Consider the following 20,369-nt stretch of genomic DNA (forward strand, 5'->3'; position numbering starts at 1 on the left):
GGCGCTTCTTCCATCTCCCAGCCGCCCCCATCCCTCTTAATTCCCCGAGCCAGCAGAGATATAAACCCCAAGTGGGCAGAGAGCAGATACACCGGTGCGGGCAACCAGCACAAGAAGCAAGAAAGCAAGCAGAACAGTCGGAAGAGTAGCGATCCCGCTTGCAGTAAGTAGGAACTCAGCTCTCGGGGGTAGGCACAGCCGGCACATTCTCTCCGGGGGGACGGGTTAGGCGATGTCTCTTTTTCAGCCCTTGCCTTAGACGGTCTCTGGATGCTGAAGACGTGCAATTTCTTTCCTTAAGTTGTTGGGGTTTTTTGAGCCTGCTGTAGTAAAGGCTTCTTTCTTTCTGCGGAGCCCAGAGATGAGACAATAGTTTCTTGAACTTCGATCGCCGAAACTGTGACCCCCCCCCCCCCCTGCGTCCGTCTCCGAGACAGGGGTACGGGATGGAATCTGATATACCGCGTTTCTGTAATTACAATCAAAAGCTGGTTACATATGCGCAGATACGATTGTCTTCTCTCTGTAGCATCCATCACTGGACGTCTCCGTTTACCTTGTAGGGAAATCGCGTTGCGTCTTCGTTTTTGCGCTCTTCTTACCAAGTTAAAGCGCGTTGTCTGTACAGACGGCGCTTTAATCGTGATCCTAACCGGCTCCCTCTCAGCCCTTTACCAAGCAAAGGTGCAGTCAATCTCAAGACACCAAGGTGTCAAGGCTTTCCTAGATTTACAGACAAGTGGGGAAAATGGTGATTTAAAGCCTCAAGAAGTGTAAGGTTTATCAGGTTTCAGATTTATTTCAAATGTGAAACTGCAGAAAAATGTACAAGACGCAGGAATTTATTCAATAAAAGTCATAAAAACATATGTAACATAAATAGACCAATTGTATCCAGCGACAGGTCCTTGTTCTCGGGTGTACTGGAACCGACACGGCCTGTGTTTCGAAAAGCACTTTTTCCTCAGGGGTCACTGATGCTTGGTATGTAGAGTTTCAAAAAAACAAAACAAAACCCGGATTGGATGAAAACAAACAAAATCTCAACTGGAACAGTCGTGAAAAACTCCTGTCAAAAGTGCTGCACTGAGAAACATCCAGCACTTACGGCCTCTTTTACAAAGCCGCACAGCATCAGCCGAAGCCCTTTAAATCTCTATAAGCTTCGGGGCCATTAGCGCAGCGCATAGTCACTGGGGTGGCTTTGTAAAAGAGGCCGCTAGTGTTTCTCAGTGCAGCGCTTTTGACAGTTTTTCACGACTGTTCCAGTTGAGATTTTGTTTGTTTTCATCCAATCCGGTTTTTTTTGAAACTCTACGTACCAAGCATCAGTGACCCCTGAGGAAAAAGTGCTTTTCGAAACACGGGCCGTGTCGGTTCCAGTGCACCCAAGAACAAGGACCTGTCGTTGGATATAATTGGTCTATTTATGTTACATATGTTTTTATGACTTTTATTGAATAAATTCCTGCACCTTGTACATTTTTCTGCAGTTTTGGTTTGGTTTTTTGCTTTGCATCTTCACTGCGTAAGAATAACCTTACTGGGTCAGACCAATGGTCCATGAAGCCCAGTAGCCCGTTCTCATGGTGGCCAATCCAGGTCACCAGTACCTGGCCAAAACCCAAGGTGTAGCAATATTCCATGCTACCGATCCAGGGCAAGCAGTGGCTTCCCCCTTGTCTTTCTCAATAATAGACTATGGACTTTTCCTCCAGGAATTTGTCCAAACCTTTCTTAAAACCAGCTACTCTATCCGCTCTTACCACATCCTCTGCAGTTTTTGTTGGTTCTTTTTTGCCTTATTTAAAATGTGATACTGTCGCCTATCAAACTTCTAAGCGATGTACATAATAAGAACATAGTCATTATATTACAGCTTAAAATCTAGACAGAATCAGACAAGGAATGATACAAAAGGGACTGGGGTAGAACTACAATAATTATAGGAAAGTAGAATTGAGGAGGGCTTACCATCTCTGGGTGGTGGGAGGGGTAGGTTATCACTGGGGGAGTAAGTGTGTGTGTGTGTGGGGGGGGGGGGAGGGGGGTTATGCCTTAATCCCTCCAGTGGTTATCTGGTCAGTTTGGGCATCTTTTAAGCATTTAGATGCTTTTAAAACAGATCTAGCTCCAAATGTCTAAAAAATCATGTAGAAGGGGCAACTCCTGCCAACCTGCCCAGTCTAAAGGAGACAAGCACTTTCATTTTCCTGGGTGGCACGGGGCAGGCATTGCTGGGCAGAAACACACATATTTACATGTATCAGCCTCACTTCGACACAGTACAAAGACTAGGGCACACTCAATGAAGTTACACGGAAATGCCTTTAAAACGAAGAGGAGGAAACATTTGTTTCACTCAAAGAATAGAGAAGCTCTGGAACTCCTTGCCAGAGGATGTGGTAACAGCAGTTAGTGTGGCTGGGTATAAAAAAAAAAGGTTTGGACAAATTCCTGGAGGAAAAGTCCATAGTTTGCTATTGAGACAGACATGGGGGAGCCACTGCTTGCCCTGGGATTGGTAGCATGGAATGTTGTTATTTTGAGATTCCGGGATCTTGTGACTCTTTGGGATTCTAGAATGTTGCTACTATTTGGGATTCTGTCAGGCCCTTGTGACTGGATTGGCCTCTGTTGGAAACAGGAAACAGGGCAAGATGGATCATTGCTCTGACCCAGTATGGCTATTCTTGTGTTTCTTATATTGAGAGCATCAACACAGAGGCATGCTCAGAAACACACCACACTGCCACCCACACTCTCACTATAAAGAGAAAAGTACCAACACACAGAACCCAGGCATATACGGACACAGGTACGCACAGGCACCAACAAACACATTTAGACATGCACAAATACAATCCTATCCACTTGTCATGGATAGACAGACACTCCCTATTCAAAACCTCTCCTCAAATACACACCTAGCTCTAACAGAATGCATATGTAACATATGTATTCGTGTATGAGGCTTAAATGTGAAAGTGTTTTATAGAAGACCATATACTGCAACACCATTGTGGGTATGGTGTAGTATAAACCTCCCCTACGTATCCTCTATATCAAAAGTGCTTATAGGCTGGATTTTCCAGGCCCTCAGAGGTGCCACCAGAAGCTCAATATACTTTCATAGCAACTGGCTTTATGCCCCCAATCGTCATCGGGACATTGGTATATTTTATATAAGATGTACTATGCTTATCTTAATAAATTTTTATATTTTCAATAAATAATTTTAAATAGTTATAAATATAGTGCTTAACTTAACGTGGGTGGTTTAGCCAAGAGGGACAGAGTACGCCAACATGTTTCACCCTGTTCAGGTTTCACCCTCTTCACGACGTGGCCACCCATTTCGGGTTTTGGAATTCGGGTGGCCACGTCGTGAAGAGTATTACAGTCTGAGGGATTGTGCCCTGAGGAAACCTGAACAGGGTGAAACATGTTGGCGTACTCTGTCCCTCTTGGCTAAACCACCCACGTTAAGTTAAGCACTATATTTATAACTATTTAAAATTATTTATTGAAAATATAAAAATTTATTAAGATAAGCATAGTACATCTTATATAAAATATACCAGTGTCCCGATGACGATTGGGGGCATAAAGCCAGTTGCTATGAAAGTATATTGAGCTTCTGGTGGCACCTCTGAGGGCCTGGAAAATCCAGCATATAAGCACTTTTGATATAGAGGATACGTAGGGGAGGTTTATACTACACCATACCCACAACGGTGCTGTTGTATGTAACATATGTAAACATACCCTACTTAACATGTGTACTTATACTTAGGGTTATCAGATGTCCAAGAAATTCTGGACATGTCCTCTTTTGAGAGCACTGTCTGGGTGCCTGGCTGGATTTCCAAAACCCCTTCAGGATGTCTGGGTTTTGGAAAGCCTGAGCTCAGAGCCGCGTCTGGGGTGCCTCTGAGCATGTGCGGAGGTGACACGAGGACGTTGCATGCATGTGTGCCAAGTCATCGAGTTGCATCGGCGCAAGCCACCTGCCCTCTTTTTTTCACGTTAAAAATTTAGTAACATCTTAGTCTGAGTTGGGACGTTTTGGGAAAGACATCAGAAATCCAGTAGAGAAAATGTTCATCTTCAAAACTGTAAGACGTCTGTCTTTTTGGTTTGAAAATAAATGATCTAGATTTTTGGGCCCTTAGTAGGTCTATCGTTTTTTTTGCCCATTCTCAAATATACAGATATCCACCTGAAAAATGCACAAAAGCAAATTTTTCTGATGGCTAAGCAACCGGCGTTCTTAGCAAACTGTCACAGACAGTTGAGCATTCCTCAGTGCAGCAGAGAAGCACTCTAAGGGTTACTGCAGTGAATGTCATATTAAGAGTCCCAGGTATAGCCCTCCAAAACCTACTGTACTCACCTGTACACCACAACATAGCTCTTATGCCTGCAGGTGTCATCTTTATGTAGGTACAGTAGGTTTTAGAAAGCTCACCATACAATATAAGCAAGTTATAGTGACATCTCTGTACCTGGGACTTTTAATGTGACATTTATTGCATTAACCCTTAGAGTGCCCCTCTGTTCTGCCCATATATGTGATCCATACAGGCTGGAAAGTACTGGGGGGGTTTTACATCTTTGGGTGGTGGGAGGGGTAGGTTACCACTGGGGGAGTAAGGGGTTGGGATCATGCCTTAATCCCTCCAGTGGTCTTCTGGTCAGTTTGGACATCTTTTATTTTAGCATTTAAACGCTTCTAAAACAGGTCTAGCTTCAAACATCCAGAAGAAGCCCTGGCCTTTTGTGTTTTTTTAAGGTTTGATTTCCCACCCTAATCCCACCCAAAAAACACATCCGTAAGACTTTAAGGCACTGGAGACAAAACAACCAGAAAGACATCTAGAAAGTCTGTTTTGAGAACGCCCACATGGACGTTTTGACTAGTACGATGTCCAAGTGCTGGTTTATGCTGTCCTTTAGATGTCTATCTTTTTTGAAAATGAGTCCCATACTATATAAATATACCCTTTCTTACTAATACAGCTGCAGTGTAGGAAAAAGACATTCTCTTTGTCTTTCTCCCCATACTGGCGCTCAAAACTACCCAGCCCTGCCCACTGAGTGCCTGCAAAACTGACCTGGGCCTGCCAACACATTGCTCGCAGAACCACCCGGTCCCGCCCAGAAGAAACCACAGAACCACCCAGTCCTGTCCCAGAGAAACCGCAACCCATCCAGGCCGGCTACCAACCATGCCACATTCACCATCGCAGAACAACCCGCTGTTTTGTGACCTGTTGGCAAGGGTATGCTACTAAATCAGTGGCACCATGGCAGCAGCTACTCCATTCCCTCCAGACCCAGCACTGGAGGTAAAGTGGCGTCATCCGCAGCTACCACTGTCGCCACATCTCATTCCTGTCCATGTCACTGACACCAGCTGGCTCAAAACTCTCCTGCAGGAACATCTCCCGACCCCAGCAGGATACCTATCTCCGCAGGCTCCGACCTGAAAAGAGAAAGCAGAACAAATTGCAGCAACAAGCACAAATCTCCCTTCAGCAACCCCCAGTTGCTCCACACAGGCTGAAACCCCTCGAACCCCACCCTGAGCTGACTACCCTCAGCCCAGCCACCACCACAACTGAGCACTATCCATACCCAGCACACCACATGCCCTCCAGGCCTCAGACTGCCACCAGGGATCTCCCAACCAGGCGGAGGCCTAGAATAGACCCAACCAGGCCCTCTTGTCATGGCAGCTGGAAAATGGACACCACAAGAATGAGCCAAAAGGGCTTGGCAGCCCTGTGTAGCATCTGAATCACTCCTCTCATCTTTCTTAAGATACTCCCCTGCCTCCCTTAGAGAGATACAAATCACCCCCCCCCCCTTTTTTTTAAAATAAAAATTATTATTAGATTATTCAATGTGCTCCTTAGAAATCAAGACAGCACAAGCCTGCAGAGAGCTAATCCCTTTCCCGGAGCACCCAAACTCTACCACCATAGTGGCCCCATGCAGCAATCAATGCTCAAGACCCCCTGGGATACCACCAAGCCCACCATCCCTACACACCCCTTAAAAACCCGCAGCAGGACCAGCTGGGAAAAACCAAGACTGCTAGGAATCGTAAACAGCGGTAATCAGCTATGACCCACTGTTACCAAGGAGTCCTTGCTGAGATGCACAAAGCTTGGCTCTTCCCCAGACCAAACCCGCACCTGCCACAATGTCCCAGCCAGCAAAGCCCTATCTGTACCCTACAGACCAGGTGCCAAACCAAAGCCACAGACCTGCTTAGAGGCCAGTAGAGGCTCCAGTCAGACACCTACCTGACCCAACTGCCCCAACAGCCCAAAATGAAAGCAACATGCAGGAACCACATGGGCTAGGCACCCCTGAGGAGCAGCAGGAGCACTTCTCTGACTACCTCCATGGTCCTCCCTGTCTGAAGTCTGTCCTGATTTTCATTGGTGCACACAGTGTGGACCCTATACACAGTGGCCCTCCACTGGCAAAGCACCCCATACTGCGACACCGTTCACCTTCCCCCAGGACCACCCCCTCTGTCAGGCCCTCTTTGAGGATGGCCAGACCAAGGCAGCCGCCACCGGCACATACTCAACTGGACATCCTGACACCACCACCGACCCAAGAGACAGATGCCGCTCCATCCATCTCACTGACTCGCGCCCTAGGCATCCATGCAATGGGAAAGTATGCACTGGGCCTGAGAAGGACTGCTTCGCGGGTGGAGCACCCATCTGATGCAGTCCCCGTGGAACTGGCACGTGGTACCATGCTCCCCCACCTCTTCCCTGGGACAGCTCCCCGCCCATACCCAGCAGAGGGAGAGCCACTGCAATTGCAAACGCGAAGTGACTGCCACTCCACCCCCTCAAGCAACGACCGAGCCACCTCAATGCCCAGGATCTTCACCCACAAAGGTAAATCCATCCCTGACAAACCAACAATGATGCGGTACCGAACTCACCTCGCAGGCACAGAGCAGCCAAGCAGGGAAAGCTGCCTCTGAGGAACAGGGAAGAATCCTACCCATAATGCCTTGCTCCCTTCTCTTACCAATCATTTTAAGCTCATCAGCGAGAAGCCAAGTTTGAAACTGGCTTCCGACACCCCCCCTTAATATCACTACCCCTCCCAGCTGCCTACAGAGCTGACTCGGGCCACCTAGCCAATTGTTAAGGTCACCCATTGAGACCAGCTCTTGGGCTCTTTATTATTGACCCTTTGCCACACCCTGAGAGTCCTGCTTCATGTCTCTCCTCTTTTCCAATATTTCAGTAGTTGAAATGCCAGACTTGGTCATCCCTCCCCAGTTTAGGAAACTGAGGGGGGTGCCCCATCCTGCTCTTGGACCCCTCTTACTTTCTTGGTCATTTTAAATGTGCTTTGTAGCCCTTTTCTAGAAGTTTGAAGATTCTTGGTATAGAGGCTGGACAGTCAGGGTTGCTGTCATTCTTCTGGAAGGCTCTGCGTCCTGTTTGGAGATGATGGCTCTCTTTCTGTTTTGAATCCTCACCTCAGATCACAGCCAAGATATACAATGAGAAAAATGCACTATATTCTGTCACTGGTCTTAGAGACTACAAGAAACCTCTCTCTTCCAAGGATTCTCTTGTCTCTCCAGGATGGCTGCCTCTTTGAAACCCTGGCCTGCTATGATAGCTCTCCTCTTCTGCATCTTGGTGTGTTTGGGGATGTTTGTGGATGCCTACCCCCCTCAGCCAGAGAACCCTGGAAACAATGCATCCCCCGAAGAAATGGCCAAATATATGAGTGCCCTGCGACATTACCTTAACCTAGTGACAAGACAAAGGTAAGTGGTCACTTATCCTGCAGAGATAAGAAGCTGCCCAGTTTCCAGACTGCAGATTTTTTGCCAGGTCTGGTTTCGATCTTACATCCCAAAACAGTGTGGAATTTGTAGTGTCAAATCCTGCCTATTGAAATCAGTGCAGCTAGTCCCTTAATGCTCTAGGATAGAACTTTCCCCAAAATCTCCAGCCTGGAACTGGGTAACTTGGCATGTCTGATTAAGGATGGGGGGGGGGGGGAGAGGCTTGTATACCACCTTTTTGTGGATACACATTCAAAGTGGTGGGTAATGGAGGATTAAGCAACTTGCCCAGGGTCACAAGGAGCAGCATTGGGATTTGATCCCATTGGGTGCAGAGACAGCAGCTCTACCACTAGGCCACTCCTCACCCTGACACTCACCATAAAATGGGCAGTAGCAAGGGGATGCAGTGAGAAGTTACGGAGACACAATGTACAGACACATGGCTGTCAGCTCTGCTGGTCCCCTGTCCCCCTCTGATATCACTTCCTGTTGGTAGAGCCAACAGATGTGTGTCTGTACATTAAGAACAGCTTTACTGGATCAGACCAATGGTCCATCAAGTCTAATATCCCTTCTTTATGGAGGCCAATCCAAGTCACAAGTACCTGGCAAAACCCAAATAGTAGCAGAATTCCGTGCCACTGATCCAGGGCAAGCAGTGGCTTCTCCCATGTCTGTCTCAACAGCAGTTTATGGACTTTTCCTCCAGGAACTTGGTCAAACCTTTTTTTTAAACCAGCTACATTAACCACTCTCACCACATCCTGTGGCAATGCATTCAAACTGCTTGCTGCACCCCTGTACTGCTTGGGGTGGGGGTGATGTGCCTAGAGGGGGAGTGCTCCATGCTAGGTACGGCACTGAAGATGGGGAAACGTAGGGCAGGAAAGGCGCACCACCATCACTCACCATGTAAGTATAGGGCTGGATTGCATCTGTCTTGAATATGATGATGACTTGAGCAGAACAACTCATGATTTAGCCTAATTAGACATTCATGATTTTGAGAGGCAGCAGTCAGGGAACAGGTCTGTAGGTTGGGGCAACCACCCTAAGTCTCAGTGAAAATGTATGTCCCTACCTTACCACATTGTAAGTTGAATAGATAAGAGTTTGAGCCATGATGTACCCTGCCCTTCTGTACATTTAACTGTAAGAGTTAGATAAGTGTCCTGCTAGTGACCTGCTAGTGTGAGCTTAGAACCAATGAGTGTTAAGAAAAGTAACACGTGAAAAGCTTTTTCTAGAATTCAGTTGTATAGCCAGAAAAATGAATAAATATCTCTGTAACTTCCTGGTTTCGGCACTTCTGAGCCAGCTTGGAGCTCAGGGGTCCAGAATGCATGCTGTGAATAAAACTTGTACTTTCTTCACGCCTCTGACATTGTGTGTCCAAGTGACCTTTCATTTGGCGCCTGAACAGGGACAGGGAGACTACAGACAGCCTAGACCTCGGTGTAGGAAGGGACCTGGTACCCTTGGAGATTTGAAAGCCAAGGTAGGTGACACGAGGAAGGCATACTTGAAATCAATGTAAATATGGCCACAGGAAAATTTAAAAGGCAGACCCACTATCTGAAAGACTCAGATAAATAATAATAATAACAGTTTATATACCGCAATACCGTGAAGAGCTATGTGGTTTACAAAAGATTAGAGAAGGTACAAAATAATTGAACTTAAGATGTGTACTAACACATAAGAATTGTTCTCAATCCCTATTCTATATCAGGTTCCTACCCCAAAGAGCTGACTTATAAAATTAAGCTAAAAGCAGTTCTGGATCCACCCACTAAGCAGGGTAGTCTGACACAAGCGCTCTCTAAAGCAGCAGTCCCTTCACTATCAGCTGACTGGCAAAAATATTTACTTCAATACAAAAGCATTCCTAAAAATTACATTGTTATAAGTAAACTTACAATTTTTATATACAGAAATACAAAACAAAGATTGGAATATACAGTAAAACTTTGGATTGCAAATAACTTGGTTTGCAACTGTTCTATAAGACAAGCAATGATTAAATTTTAACTTGCTATACCAGCAACGTCTTGCAATACACGTACATACAGTATAGAAGCATCACATTTTTACAACTGAGCCAATGGTTCCTCTCTATATGTCGCTGCAGGAATGCAGTGACTGTTCCAAACGAGCAAGGGCTTGCAATACAAGTATGTATATTTTTGTACACTAGTGCCCTGGAATACAAGCATACTTCTGGAACAAATTATGCTCCCAAACCAAAGTTTTACTGTACTCACAAGTTTAAATATTGTTCATTTTTATTTTTTTTTACAATCAACATGGGTCTCAGTAGAGACTTACTCCCCCTTCCTACAGAATTTCACAAAGGAGAGAGAGAAGTGCATAAAGATCAAAGAGATCAAATTACAGATGTAGTCCTTTTCAGAATTTTTAAATTTAGACAAATAACTACTAAATTTGGACAAAGAACTTCTTTTTAGCATGGAATATAATTTCCAGAAATCATATTTTTCGTTTATATGCATTTCTGAATATGCATATACATTTTATAACATAGCCAAAAACTTCAAATGCAAAACCACTTATCTGTTTCAGGAGAAACCACATTGGAAGTGCTACACACTTCATGGCCCTTATCAGCACAAAAGGAAAAGTACTCTCCTCTCATGCTGTGAACAACTGACAGTTTAAACTTCACTGATACATTTGAACAGACAGAAGTCATAAAGAACCCGGGATACTGCAGGACTTGGGAATCAGATGAAGGGAAGAATTTGGCAAGGTCTGAAGCAAGGGCAGTGCTGAATAGAGAGGGGCTAATTTTAAAGCCCTGGGGTAGACGGGTCCAGGTTACTTAGGAGGTTTGTCCAGTGGAAGGGTTTTCCCATTGGAATGCAAAAATTGGCTGACTGGAAGAGGAACTGACAGCAAACGAATGCATAAAAACCTGACGAGTTATGTCCTCTTCCAGGGAGCCAGAGGGGGCCAGCCCACACCAAATATCAGCCATTCTAACTGGCACAGACAAATAAGGGTTGATTTGTTAAGTATAATCAAAGACAAATTCCTTTTTTAAAATTAGCTAACATATCAAGGGATCCCCACAGGTAGACAGACATCCCCCCATTGTGCAATGGAGGACAAAAACACTTCCCTGAATTCCTGGCCCCGCCCATCTCTGGACTAGGGAAACGCAGTACTAACAGGTCCACACTCGCTTCGTCCTCAAGGACGTCTCAGACACTCTCAAACACACAAAACACAACAGATTTCAGTTCAGTTACTCAACCAGAAAATAACAGTTCCTAGAATCCCTTTCCCACAACTTTTCAGCGACAGATCACGTGGCTTACTAGGCAGGAGACGAGAGACAGGATAGGGATGATCAATCCCCACTTACCAGATAGTGGCCACTCCAGGTACAGATACAGATACAGATACAGATTCTTGTACTTTAAACTGAGACTAGATAAGTCAGTTGAAGCGGTCCAACGTCCTGAGGTCTGCCAACCCCCCAAAAGGAAGGCAGCCGGCTAAGCAGACATATCAGCCGTAGGACCAGAAACAAGTGACCAATCGAGTAACCAGTGGTCAAGAGACCTTCAAGTCCCTGTTCGGGCGCCAAATGAAAGGTCACTTGGACACACAATGTCAGAGGCGTGAAGAAAGTACAAGTTTTATTCACAGCATGCATTCTGGACCCCTGAGCTCCAAGCTGGCTCAGAAGTGCCGAAACCAGGAAGTTACAGAGATATTTATTCATTTTTCTGGCTATACAACTGAATTCTAGAAAAAGCTTTTCACGTGTTACTTTTCTTAACACTCATTGGTTCTAAGCTCACACTAGCAGGTCACTAGCAGGACACTTATCTAACTCTTACAGTTAAATGTACAGAAGGGCAGGGTACATCATGGCTCAAACTCTTATCTATTCAACTTACAATGTGGTAAGGTAGGGACATACATTTTAGGCAGATGCAGTCAATAGATTATACACTGTTTTCAGCTAAGTAGGCCAGAGCAATATTTTAAACAACAGTTAACTATTTCATGACCCTACAGTCCTGATCGGTCTATCCCAAACCCATTCACTTCAGCCTCAGAGGCTGGGGAACGGGGCAGTCATGGCCTGACTACTGGGTCTCTGAAGCTCATTTGCAGAATGAAACAGAAAGTTCTAGCAATGTAATGCAACATTAAGTCCTGCCTCCATTACGAGGAATTGGCTGTAAAGAAGCATGAAGAGAAAACAAATTGAAAAATTCCTTCACTATTTCTGGGAGGGGCCATTCTGTTCTCCCTCATGAGTGCCATCTCGTTACTACAAACTGTTTAGTCATCCGATGCTTTTCTTGAAATGGAACAACTGTGTCTTCATGTTGATGTCCTGCTGAGTTATTCTAACAATCCTACGGAGTAATCTAAGGAAATACTTTTTTACAAAAAGGGTGGTAGATACATGGAACAGTCTCCCGGAAGAGGTGGTGGAGACAGAGACTGTGCCTGAATTCAAAAGGGCCTGGGATAGGCACCTGGGATCTCTCGGAGAGAGAACGAGATAACGGTTACTGCGGATGGGCAGAATGGATGGGCCATTTGGCCTCTTATCTGCCATCATGTTTCTATGTTTTACATCAAATGTGCAAAGTGCCCACATCTGTTGCAGTTCTAGCTTCTTGCCATCAAAGGGTGGATGACTGAACCATCAAGTAATAATTTCATTTAAGTAATAATTGCATGATCTTATTTGATTACCCCTCCCAATTTAACAGTGAAGTGGTTTTTCTGTTCCTTCTTTAAAGCCCTGCAAAATCTGAGCTCATTGTGGCACAAAATAAGGATTACTCTTTATATTAGTGTGTGTGTGCATGCACGCACACAGCCTTAGGAAGCAGATGCTGAGGGGCATGGCCAAAAATGTCCTGAAGGAGGGAGGGAGGGAGAGAAAGTGGACAAAAGGATCAGGTACCAGGGGCCAAGATTGATCCCAGTGGTCATCAACTTTTGTTATTTTTCTGAGCCACTGTTAACAAAACTGGGAAGAATTTTATGTACCCTGCAGTCTATCTTGATATAATCTCATAGGCCAGGGGGTAGCGGAATGCTGTCTTGTTTGGGGGGAGGCCAAGGTGCTCCGCCCTAGCCCTCAGCAAAATCATGCGGCAGCTTCAATTTTAAATGACCGGGCAGCCGCTGCGCAGCATTAAGAAGAAGGCCTGCCCCCGGAAGTCTTCATTTTACTTCTGAGGGCAGGCCTGCTCCTTGAAGCTGCGTGGAGGTGGCTGCCCAATCATTTTAAGTTAAATCCTGGGAAGGCGGGCATCAGTTTTTGGGGAGGCCATGGCCCCTGTGGCCTCCCCTGTTCCGACGCCTATGTCATAGGCTCTTCATCTGCTAACATTATCCTGCATTTAGGAATATCCCTTCCTCCGCATCCCTCCTGTCCATTAGTCAGGAGTAACCAGGTCTGGCTTAACCATTGCATCATGTGATCACTGGCTCCAGGCACTGGCGATAAAGGGAACTAAATCCCCATAACGTCATCACCAGTGCCTCACTTAATTCAATGGTTAAGCCTGCTCTCCCCCACTCACCTTTGCTCCCTTCCCCTCCCTTGGTCCTGTATCTCTTTCCTTCTCTCTCTACCCCATGATTTTGTCTCTCTCCGCCCAGCTGCCCCCCTCCCCCGAAGGTCCAGCATCATTGCTCTCCTTTCTCTCTCCCCCCTTCTGCAGTCCTGAAAAATTTACATGAATTGCTGGGAACATCAGCATGAAGACAGGGTACCTTCAACATGTCCCACCCACATGAAATTGAATTAGAGAACACAAGATGTGACAGATGAAAGATCCAGGGCTGGCCAAGGACACTGTGTCTTCATGCAACTGCTTCCAGCAACCCATGTAAAGTCTACAGGAAGAGGAGGAGCAAAGCTGGACATGAGGAGGGGAAGCATGGGGGGGGGGGAAGATAGCAAATGCGAAAAAGGGGGTTGGGGAGAGACGGTGAACTGAGGAAAAGAAGGAGAGATGCTTGATCCATTGGGGGTGTGGAGGTTGCATCAAAGAAGAAACTTCCGCCCACATACACGCGACTGCAGGGCGGCACAAGTATGCTTCGCCGGCTTCAGTTTCTTCTCTAAAGCACCGTGAAGGTAAGGGAGAGGGAGGGAGATAGATTTGACTAGAGGTAGGGAGGGAGGGAAGGGGCCGCACACACGATCGGTGACCACACGCCTTCCCTGCCTTAAGTTTATTTATGCCCGAAGGTAAGGGGGAGGGAGGGAGATTCTCGGGCCACTGAAGGGCAATGAGGTGGCGAGAGAGAAGAGTGGATGCTGTGGGGACGAGGCAGTGAAGGGGACAGCAGGGATGGAGAGGTGAAGGGGACGGCGGGTTTGGGGACAGGGTGGTGAAGGGGATGGCGGGTATGGAGCGGTGAAGGGGTCAGTGGTCCGGTGATGGGGCAGTGACGGGGATAGATTTTTTTCCCCGTGTCATTCTCTAATTTAGACTTTCTTAACTTTTCACATAATTTGGATACTTGGTATTCAGAAACGGGGTCAAAAGAACACCAGTAATGATCAACTGGTACCTCCAGTGTAGAATTATTTGAATGAGAGGAGAGATGTCCAATATTTCTTGCAGGAAAAGATTGCCTAATGAAAGAAATTTTGTATTGAAAAAAACAAGCTAAGACATCTGCAGAAGGAGATAAAGATTGCTCTGACTTTGAGTCAGAATTAGGCAGAGTACGCCAGAGTTTAAAAAGAGTACTACTCTGATTATTAGACTTAGCTATTTTGCCTCCATAATAGGTTTTTCTCGCTTTTCTAAGTTCAAAATCTAGGAATTATATTAAAATTGTAAAATCAATCCATTTAAAGTTTCACTCAACATTATGTAAGACCTATTTCTTAAATAGAAATGTCTTTAGTGCTTTTTTAAATTAAAAGAAAATAATTTCTTAGAAACCTAATGGAAATTGGTAATGCATTCCAAACCGAGGCTACCTGATTCTGCAAAGGTGATGGCAATATTTGAAAAGATTTGATCTTTTTTACAGTTGAGAAACTCAGTAATAATTACTTTTGAAGCGAGTGTAAATTATTTCCACGAAGAAGCTCAATAAACTCAGTCATTTACAAAGGCACATTACCATGCAATATTTCAAATACCAATGTGCATATTTTAAACTTTACGTTGGCCTCAGTTAGTAGCCAATGTTTAATCTGAGAAAAAGAGATTTAACAGTATCACTTTTATGGACAGAATATATTAGTCTGGCTGCTGTATTTTGGACCATTTGAAGTCTCCAATAAGGGAAATGGGTAAAACTGAGGGGGGAGAAGGACACTGAAAGCACTGGTGAAGACAAAGGGGTGGAGAAGGACGCTAAAAGGACATGGGGAAGACGTGGGGGGGGGGGGAAGAAGGAAGTTGAAAGCACATGGGTAAGATGGGGGAGAAGGACGCTGAAAGCACATGGGGAAGACAGAGGAGGGAGAAGGACGCTGAAAGCACATGTGGAAGACAGAGGGGGGAGAAGGACGCTGACAGGAAATGGGGAAGAGAGAGTGGGGAGAAGACGCTGAAGGGAAATGGGGAAGAGAGAGCGGGGCGAAGACGCTGGCAGGGAAGAAGACAGAGATGCCAGACTATAGGGGGACAAGAGGGAAGAAGATGGGTGCCAATTTGGAAGGAGGAGAAAGGGAGAGGCACAGTAACAGAGCAAATGGAAGACGCAGAGAGAAGAGAGATAGTGGATGGAAGGAATTGAATGAGAACATGAGGAAAGCAGAAACCAGGCAACAAAGGTAGGAAAAAAATTATATATTTTTTTTTTTTTTTGCTTCAGGATAAAGTAATATATTAGTTGTGTTGATAAAAATTTATAAACATTAGAGGCTCTGGTAGAAACCCGTTTACAAAGTATGCATTCTTCCCAATTAATATTTCAAAATTAATAAAGTCTCTTTGCTTATTTGTAAATGGGTTTCTACCAGAGCCTTTAATTCAGTAGCATAATTAAATGAAATAACTATTTCTGAAGTTTATAGGGATGGGCGGAGATGGAAGAGATTCCTCGTGGGGACGTGTGGGGATGGAGGGGTTTCTCGCGGGGACGGGTGGGGATGGAGGGATTCCTCACGGGGATGGGTGGGGACGGGTGGAACTTTGACGGGGACAGGTGGGATTTCTGTCCCCGCGCAACTCTCTAATTCTGATGTCGTAATGTCTCATTCCACCAAAAAGAGCCAATCTCATCAGTGATGTCACAATGGCTTGATTGTCCTATACTTGGCTCACTTTTATTACATATGAGGGAGTGCTGAAAAGTTCTCAGCCTAACCAATCAACTTCTTAATTTCTGAGCGTTATTTTGCCACTGTAGCAGAAAAGAGTGTTATCTTATTTCATTAAGTGTCAACTTGCGTACATTCCAGTTTAGCAGGAACTTGTCCAACTTTGTTTTGAAACCCTGAAGTGGGTTTTCCCCTATAACAAATTCCGGAAGAGTGTTCCAGTTTTCCACCACTCTCTGGGTGAAGAAGAATTTCCTTAGGTTTGTACAGAATCTATCCCCTTTCAACTTTAGAGAGTGCCCTCTCGTTCTCCCTACCTTGGAAAGGGTGAACAGTCTGTCTTTATCTACTAAGTCTATTCCCTTCAGTATTTTGAACGAATCGATCAAGTCCCCTCTCAGTCTCCTCTTTTCAAGGGAGAAGAGGCCCAGTTTCTTCAATCTCTCACTGTACGGCAACTCCTCCAGCCCCTTAACTATTTTAGTCGCTCTTCTCTGGACCCTTTCAAGTAGTACCGTGTCCTTCTTCATGTATGGCGACCAGTGCCTCTGTATCGCTCCATGGTGTGACCTCACCTTCAGTATTGCATTCAATTATGGTCGCCTTATCTCAAAAAAGCTATAGCAGAATTAGTAAAGGTTCAAAAATGAGCAACCAAGGGGGTAGAACTCTTCTCATATGAGGAAAGCATAAAGAGGATGGGGCTCTTTAGCGTGGAAAAAGAGATGGCTGGGGGGAGATATGAGTGAAATCTACAAAATTGTGAGTGGTGTAGAATGGGTAGAAGTGGATTGATTTTTCACTCCCTCAAAAATTACAAACACTAGGGGACACTCAATGAAGTTACAGGGACGTACTTTTAAAATCAATAGGAAGAAATATTTTTTCACTCAGAGAATAGTTAAACTGTGGACCATGTTGCCAGAGATTGTGCTAAGAGTGGTTAACATAGCTGGTTTTAAGAAACTTTTGGACAATTTCCTGGAGAAAAGTCCATAGTCTGTTATTGAGACAGATGTTGGGGGAAGCCACTGCTTTCCCTGGATCGGTAGCATGGAATGTTGCTACTATTTAGGGTTTTGCCAGGTACTTGTAGCCTGGATTGGCCACCGTGAAGATGTGCTACTGGGCTTGATGGACCATTGGTTTGGCCCAGTAAGGCTGTTCTTATGTTCTTCCATTCTTAATTTTCCTGTCCTGCTTTGTATTTTTCTGCAGGTACGGGAAGAGAGCCAGTCCTGCGGAGCATATTCTATCTGACCTGCTGTATGGAGAAAGCATGGACCACAACAGCAGACCACGGTGAGTGAAGAACTCTTTTCGAGCACTTGGTCTTCTTTCAAAGACAGATGACAGGGTTTAGAGAGCAGTTTCTAGGGTGAACTGAAGGAGAAACCTGCTCCAATGGCTGGCATGCATTGACACAAGAATTATGTATAATTTGAAAAAAAAAAAAAAAAAATGGGTGGGGACCGGATGAACCACACTCATTTATAAGAAGTACCAGGTTTTAAAAAAATATTCATATTAGATTTTTAAGATTTGTGAAACCACAGCAGTGTCTTCAGCTGACACTTAGCTGGCCATAATGGATGGGCCAATGGGTCTTTGTTTTTTTTAACCATCATCCAATAGGCTAGTCTAATGTTACTATGTCATGGTCTTGAATGAATGACTGTCTTCTTTTCTATTAAAAAAAAAATGGAGTTCTTTTTCTGTGTTTTCTGTTTATTTTTTTAAAATTAAATATTGTAAACCGTTTTGATCTTTGTTTAGTAATTGCGGTATAGTAAGTCTTTTAGGAGTCCTTTTATTAAGGTGCGCTAACCGATTTACTGCACGCTAAATGTATTGCTTCTAGCTTAGTAATCTTTGTGTATTATTCATGGTTTGTACAGCTGGATTGTATCATGTCTTAGTTGCCATTTGTGTATCTTTTGTTCACTTATTTCATAAAATTAATAAAACATTTGAACTAAAAAAAAATGCGCTAAATGCTAAGGCATCCATTATATTCTATGGGTGCCTTAAAAATCAATTAATGCGCCTTAATAAAAGGACTCCTTAATAATCATAAACATAAGTAACTTTGCTTCCACTTCAATATGACATCATGAAGGAGCTTCTTGCAGGAAGGTCTCAAGCTGAATCGTGCCCTGTTTAACACTCCCCCATGACACTTCTCTATGCACTGCACCATGGCCACCGCAGGGAAAACAAAAGGATGGAGTGCAATTATTGTGCCCCTAGCTCCCTAACCAGAGAAAACAGGGGGTCCAACCTTGTCTGCAGTAAAAAAACAACCAGAAGCAAACAAACCAAAACTGCAGGCGTGTACACGATGCAGGCAAAGATAACGTTGTATATTACACCAAAAGTCGCAAACTACTATGGATAATCGTAGTAGTTTGCGACTTTTGGTGTAATATACAACGTTATCTTTCCAGCTTTTTTTGTGACAATTTTTTCTTTTCTTTTTTACCATGGACCCCTGATGAAGGTTGTCCGAAACACGGACCGTGTTGGGTCCCTTGCTTGGTAAAAAGGTTTTTAGATATAATTTATTTGTCACAATAAAATTTGCCTGCATCGTGTACACGCCTGCAGTTTTGGTTTGTTTGCCCCTAGCTCCCTTGCATCTTGTGTGGATGATCCTCCAGGTTTTAGCCCTTCTCCACTGTAGAAAGCTGTGTGGTCTTAGTGTCATCCAAAGAAGGCAACAGTAGGGTCGAAAAGGTTACTCTTCTTCCTGGCTGCAGTGTGCAAAAGCAAGGTTTATTGTCTCCTATGACACTCAACATAGATATCGTATTTTGATGAAAAACACCTTCCTCGAGGGTTTAACAAACAAAATACAGTAGTATAAATGCAGTAGGGTAGACGGACATTCATTCAAAGGGAAAACAGGATTGAAGATGATTCCAGTAGGAAAGCTATTTTCTCCGTGACAGCACCTTCGCTCTGGGATGCTTTTCCGCTGCTCCTTCCTAACTCCTCCCCTGCCACATGCGCGCCTTCAGTTCCCTACCACCTTACCTCTAGCTCATCACTTGCGTGAGCAGCAGCTCCAACCTGCTGCTCTGGCTGGCCTCGGCGCTCCCCCTCTGACGTTACTTCTGGGTCCCGCGACTGGGAAGTGATGTCAGAGGGAGAGTCGACACTGGCGCGGGCAGCAAGTTAGATGCTGCTCGCGACGGGGAATCTAAACAGGTATGGGGGAAGGGGAGCACATACTTTGGGGGGGCAGGGATGGAGAAGAGGGTGAAAGGGGGCCCCTCACATCCTTGCTACGCCACTTACTGGACTCTTCGGTGCATAAAGCCCAGATTGTATCACACTTTAGTAAAAGGGCGTCTAAGTTAGTCCAATAAAAAGATACCACATAGTTATTTAATGACCTCTTGTTTCAATGCTATAGAAGGAAGATGTGGCAAGCACTGAAATAATTTTATATTTTTCCCCATAGATACGATGATTCCTACATGTGGTGACCAAGACTCCTCTACTCCTCCTCTTTTTAATACATCAATTATTTTTGTCTCATTTGTATCTTAATTGACACCTAATGAATTCTTTCTGTGGAAAGTGTCCTCCTTCTCCTTACGCTCCGCTCTATCCCTTCCCTCTCCATCCTGGACTCGGCTGGGCACTTCTCCATTCTCCTATGCACACATAAAAACAGGCTTACGCTGTTCTTTCCTGGGTGCCGTGCTGAGGCTATGTGCCATACTCTGCTTTTCTGCCTCCCACCCTCAAGTATGAACAGAAATGACCACTCACCGGATCAAGCATTCAAGCCAAGGCCAGCCGGACCACGTTGAGAACTGATTGAAGATAACATGCTCCACAGAGGGAGGGGAATTCCCTCACATTGTTATTGTGAAGCTATGCGTGTGTGGCACACTCCATGCCAAGAGCAAATGGGTGCAACCAAGGACCTCTTTAATTTTTATTTAATATTCCATAGCTATATTTTCGATGAATTTACTGACCTACCTTCACAATAAAGAGCAAGTATAATGGAAATGGTTCTCAAAAGTGTTTCTTTCATTCTATCATCCTACAGATGGAAACCCTCCCATTTTCCCCTTCCCAGGCATATCCCAGGGTATGAGCCAGGAAAGTTCCTGGAAAAAAACTGAAATCCTACCCCAAGCCCCTGTCATTGACTTTGTGAACACTATGGGACTCATAACTGAAACAGAAATACATCTAAAAACCATCCTAGAT

At 44.8% G+C, this 20,369-nt stretch overlaps 1 protein-coding gene across 1 annotated transcript; it reads left to right on the forward strand.

Moving 5' to 3' along the window:
- The first annotated feature begins 65 nt into the window (after positions 1 to 65).
- Positions 66 to 20,138, forward strand: LOC117347686 (peptide YY-like). The gene is made up of 4 exons (XM_033918920.1): positions 66 to 163; positions 7,634 to 7,822; positions 17,358 to 17,441; positions 19,606 to 20,138. The coding sequence occupies exons 2-4, from the start codon at positions 7,635 to 7,637 to the stop codon at positions 19,628 to 19,630; spliced, it is 297 nt and encodes a 98-aa protein (XP_033774811.1). The 5' UTR covers positions 66 to 163; position 7,634; the 3' UTR covers positions 19,631 to 20,138.
- The last annotated feature ends 231 nt before the right edge of the window (positions 20,139 to 20,369 follow it).

Source organism: Geotrypetes seraphini, chromosome 13, assembly GCF_902459505.1.
Source record: "Geotrypetes seraphini chromosome 13, aGeoSer1.1, whole genome shotgun sequence".
NCBI classification, from domain to species: Eukaryota; Metazoa; Chordata; class Amphibia; order Gymnophiona; family Dermophiidae; genus Geotrypetes; species Geotrypetes seraphini.

Excerpts from the sequence above, each read along its gene's own strand:
- LOC117347686 (XM_033918920.1), top strand. The coding sequence starts at position 7,635 with ATGGCTGCCTCTTTGAAACCCTGGCCTGCTATGATAGCTCTCCTCTTC. Across the intron at positions 7,823-17,357 it reads AACCTAGTGACAAGACAAAG|GTACGGGAAGAGAGCCAGTC; the intron begins GTAAGTGGTCAC and ends ATTTTTCTGCAG. Across the intron at positions 17,442-19,605 it reads GACCACAACAGCAGACCACG|ATACGATGATTCCTACATGT; the intron begins GTGAGTGAAGAA and ends TTTTCCCCATAG.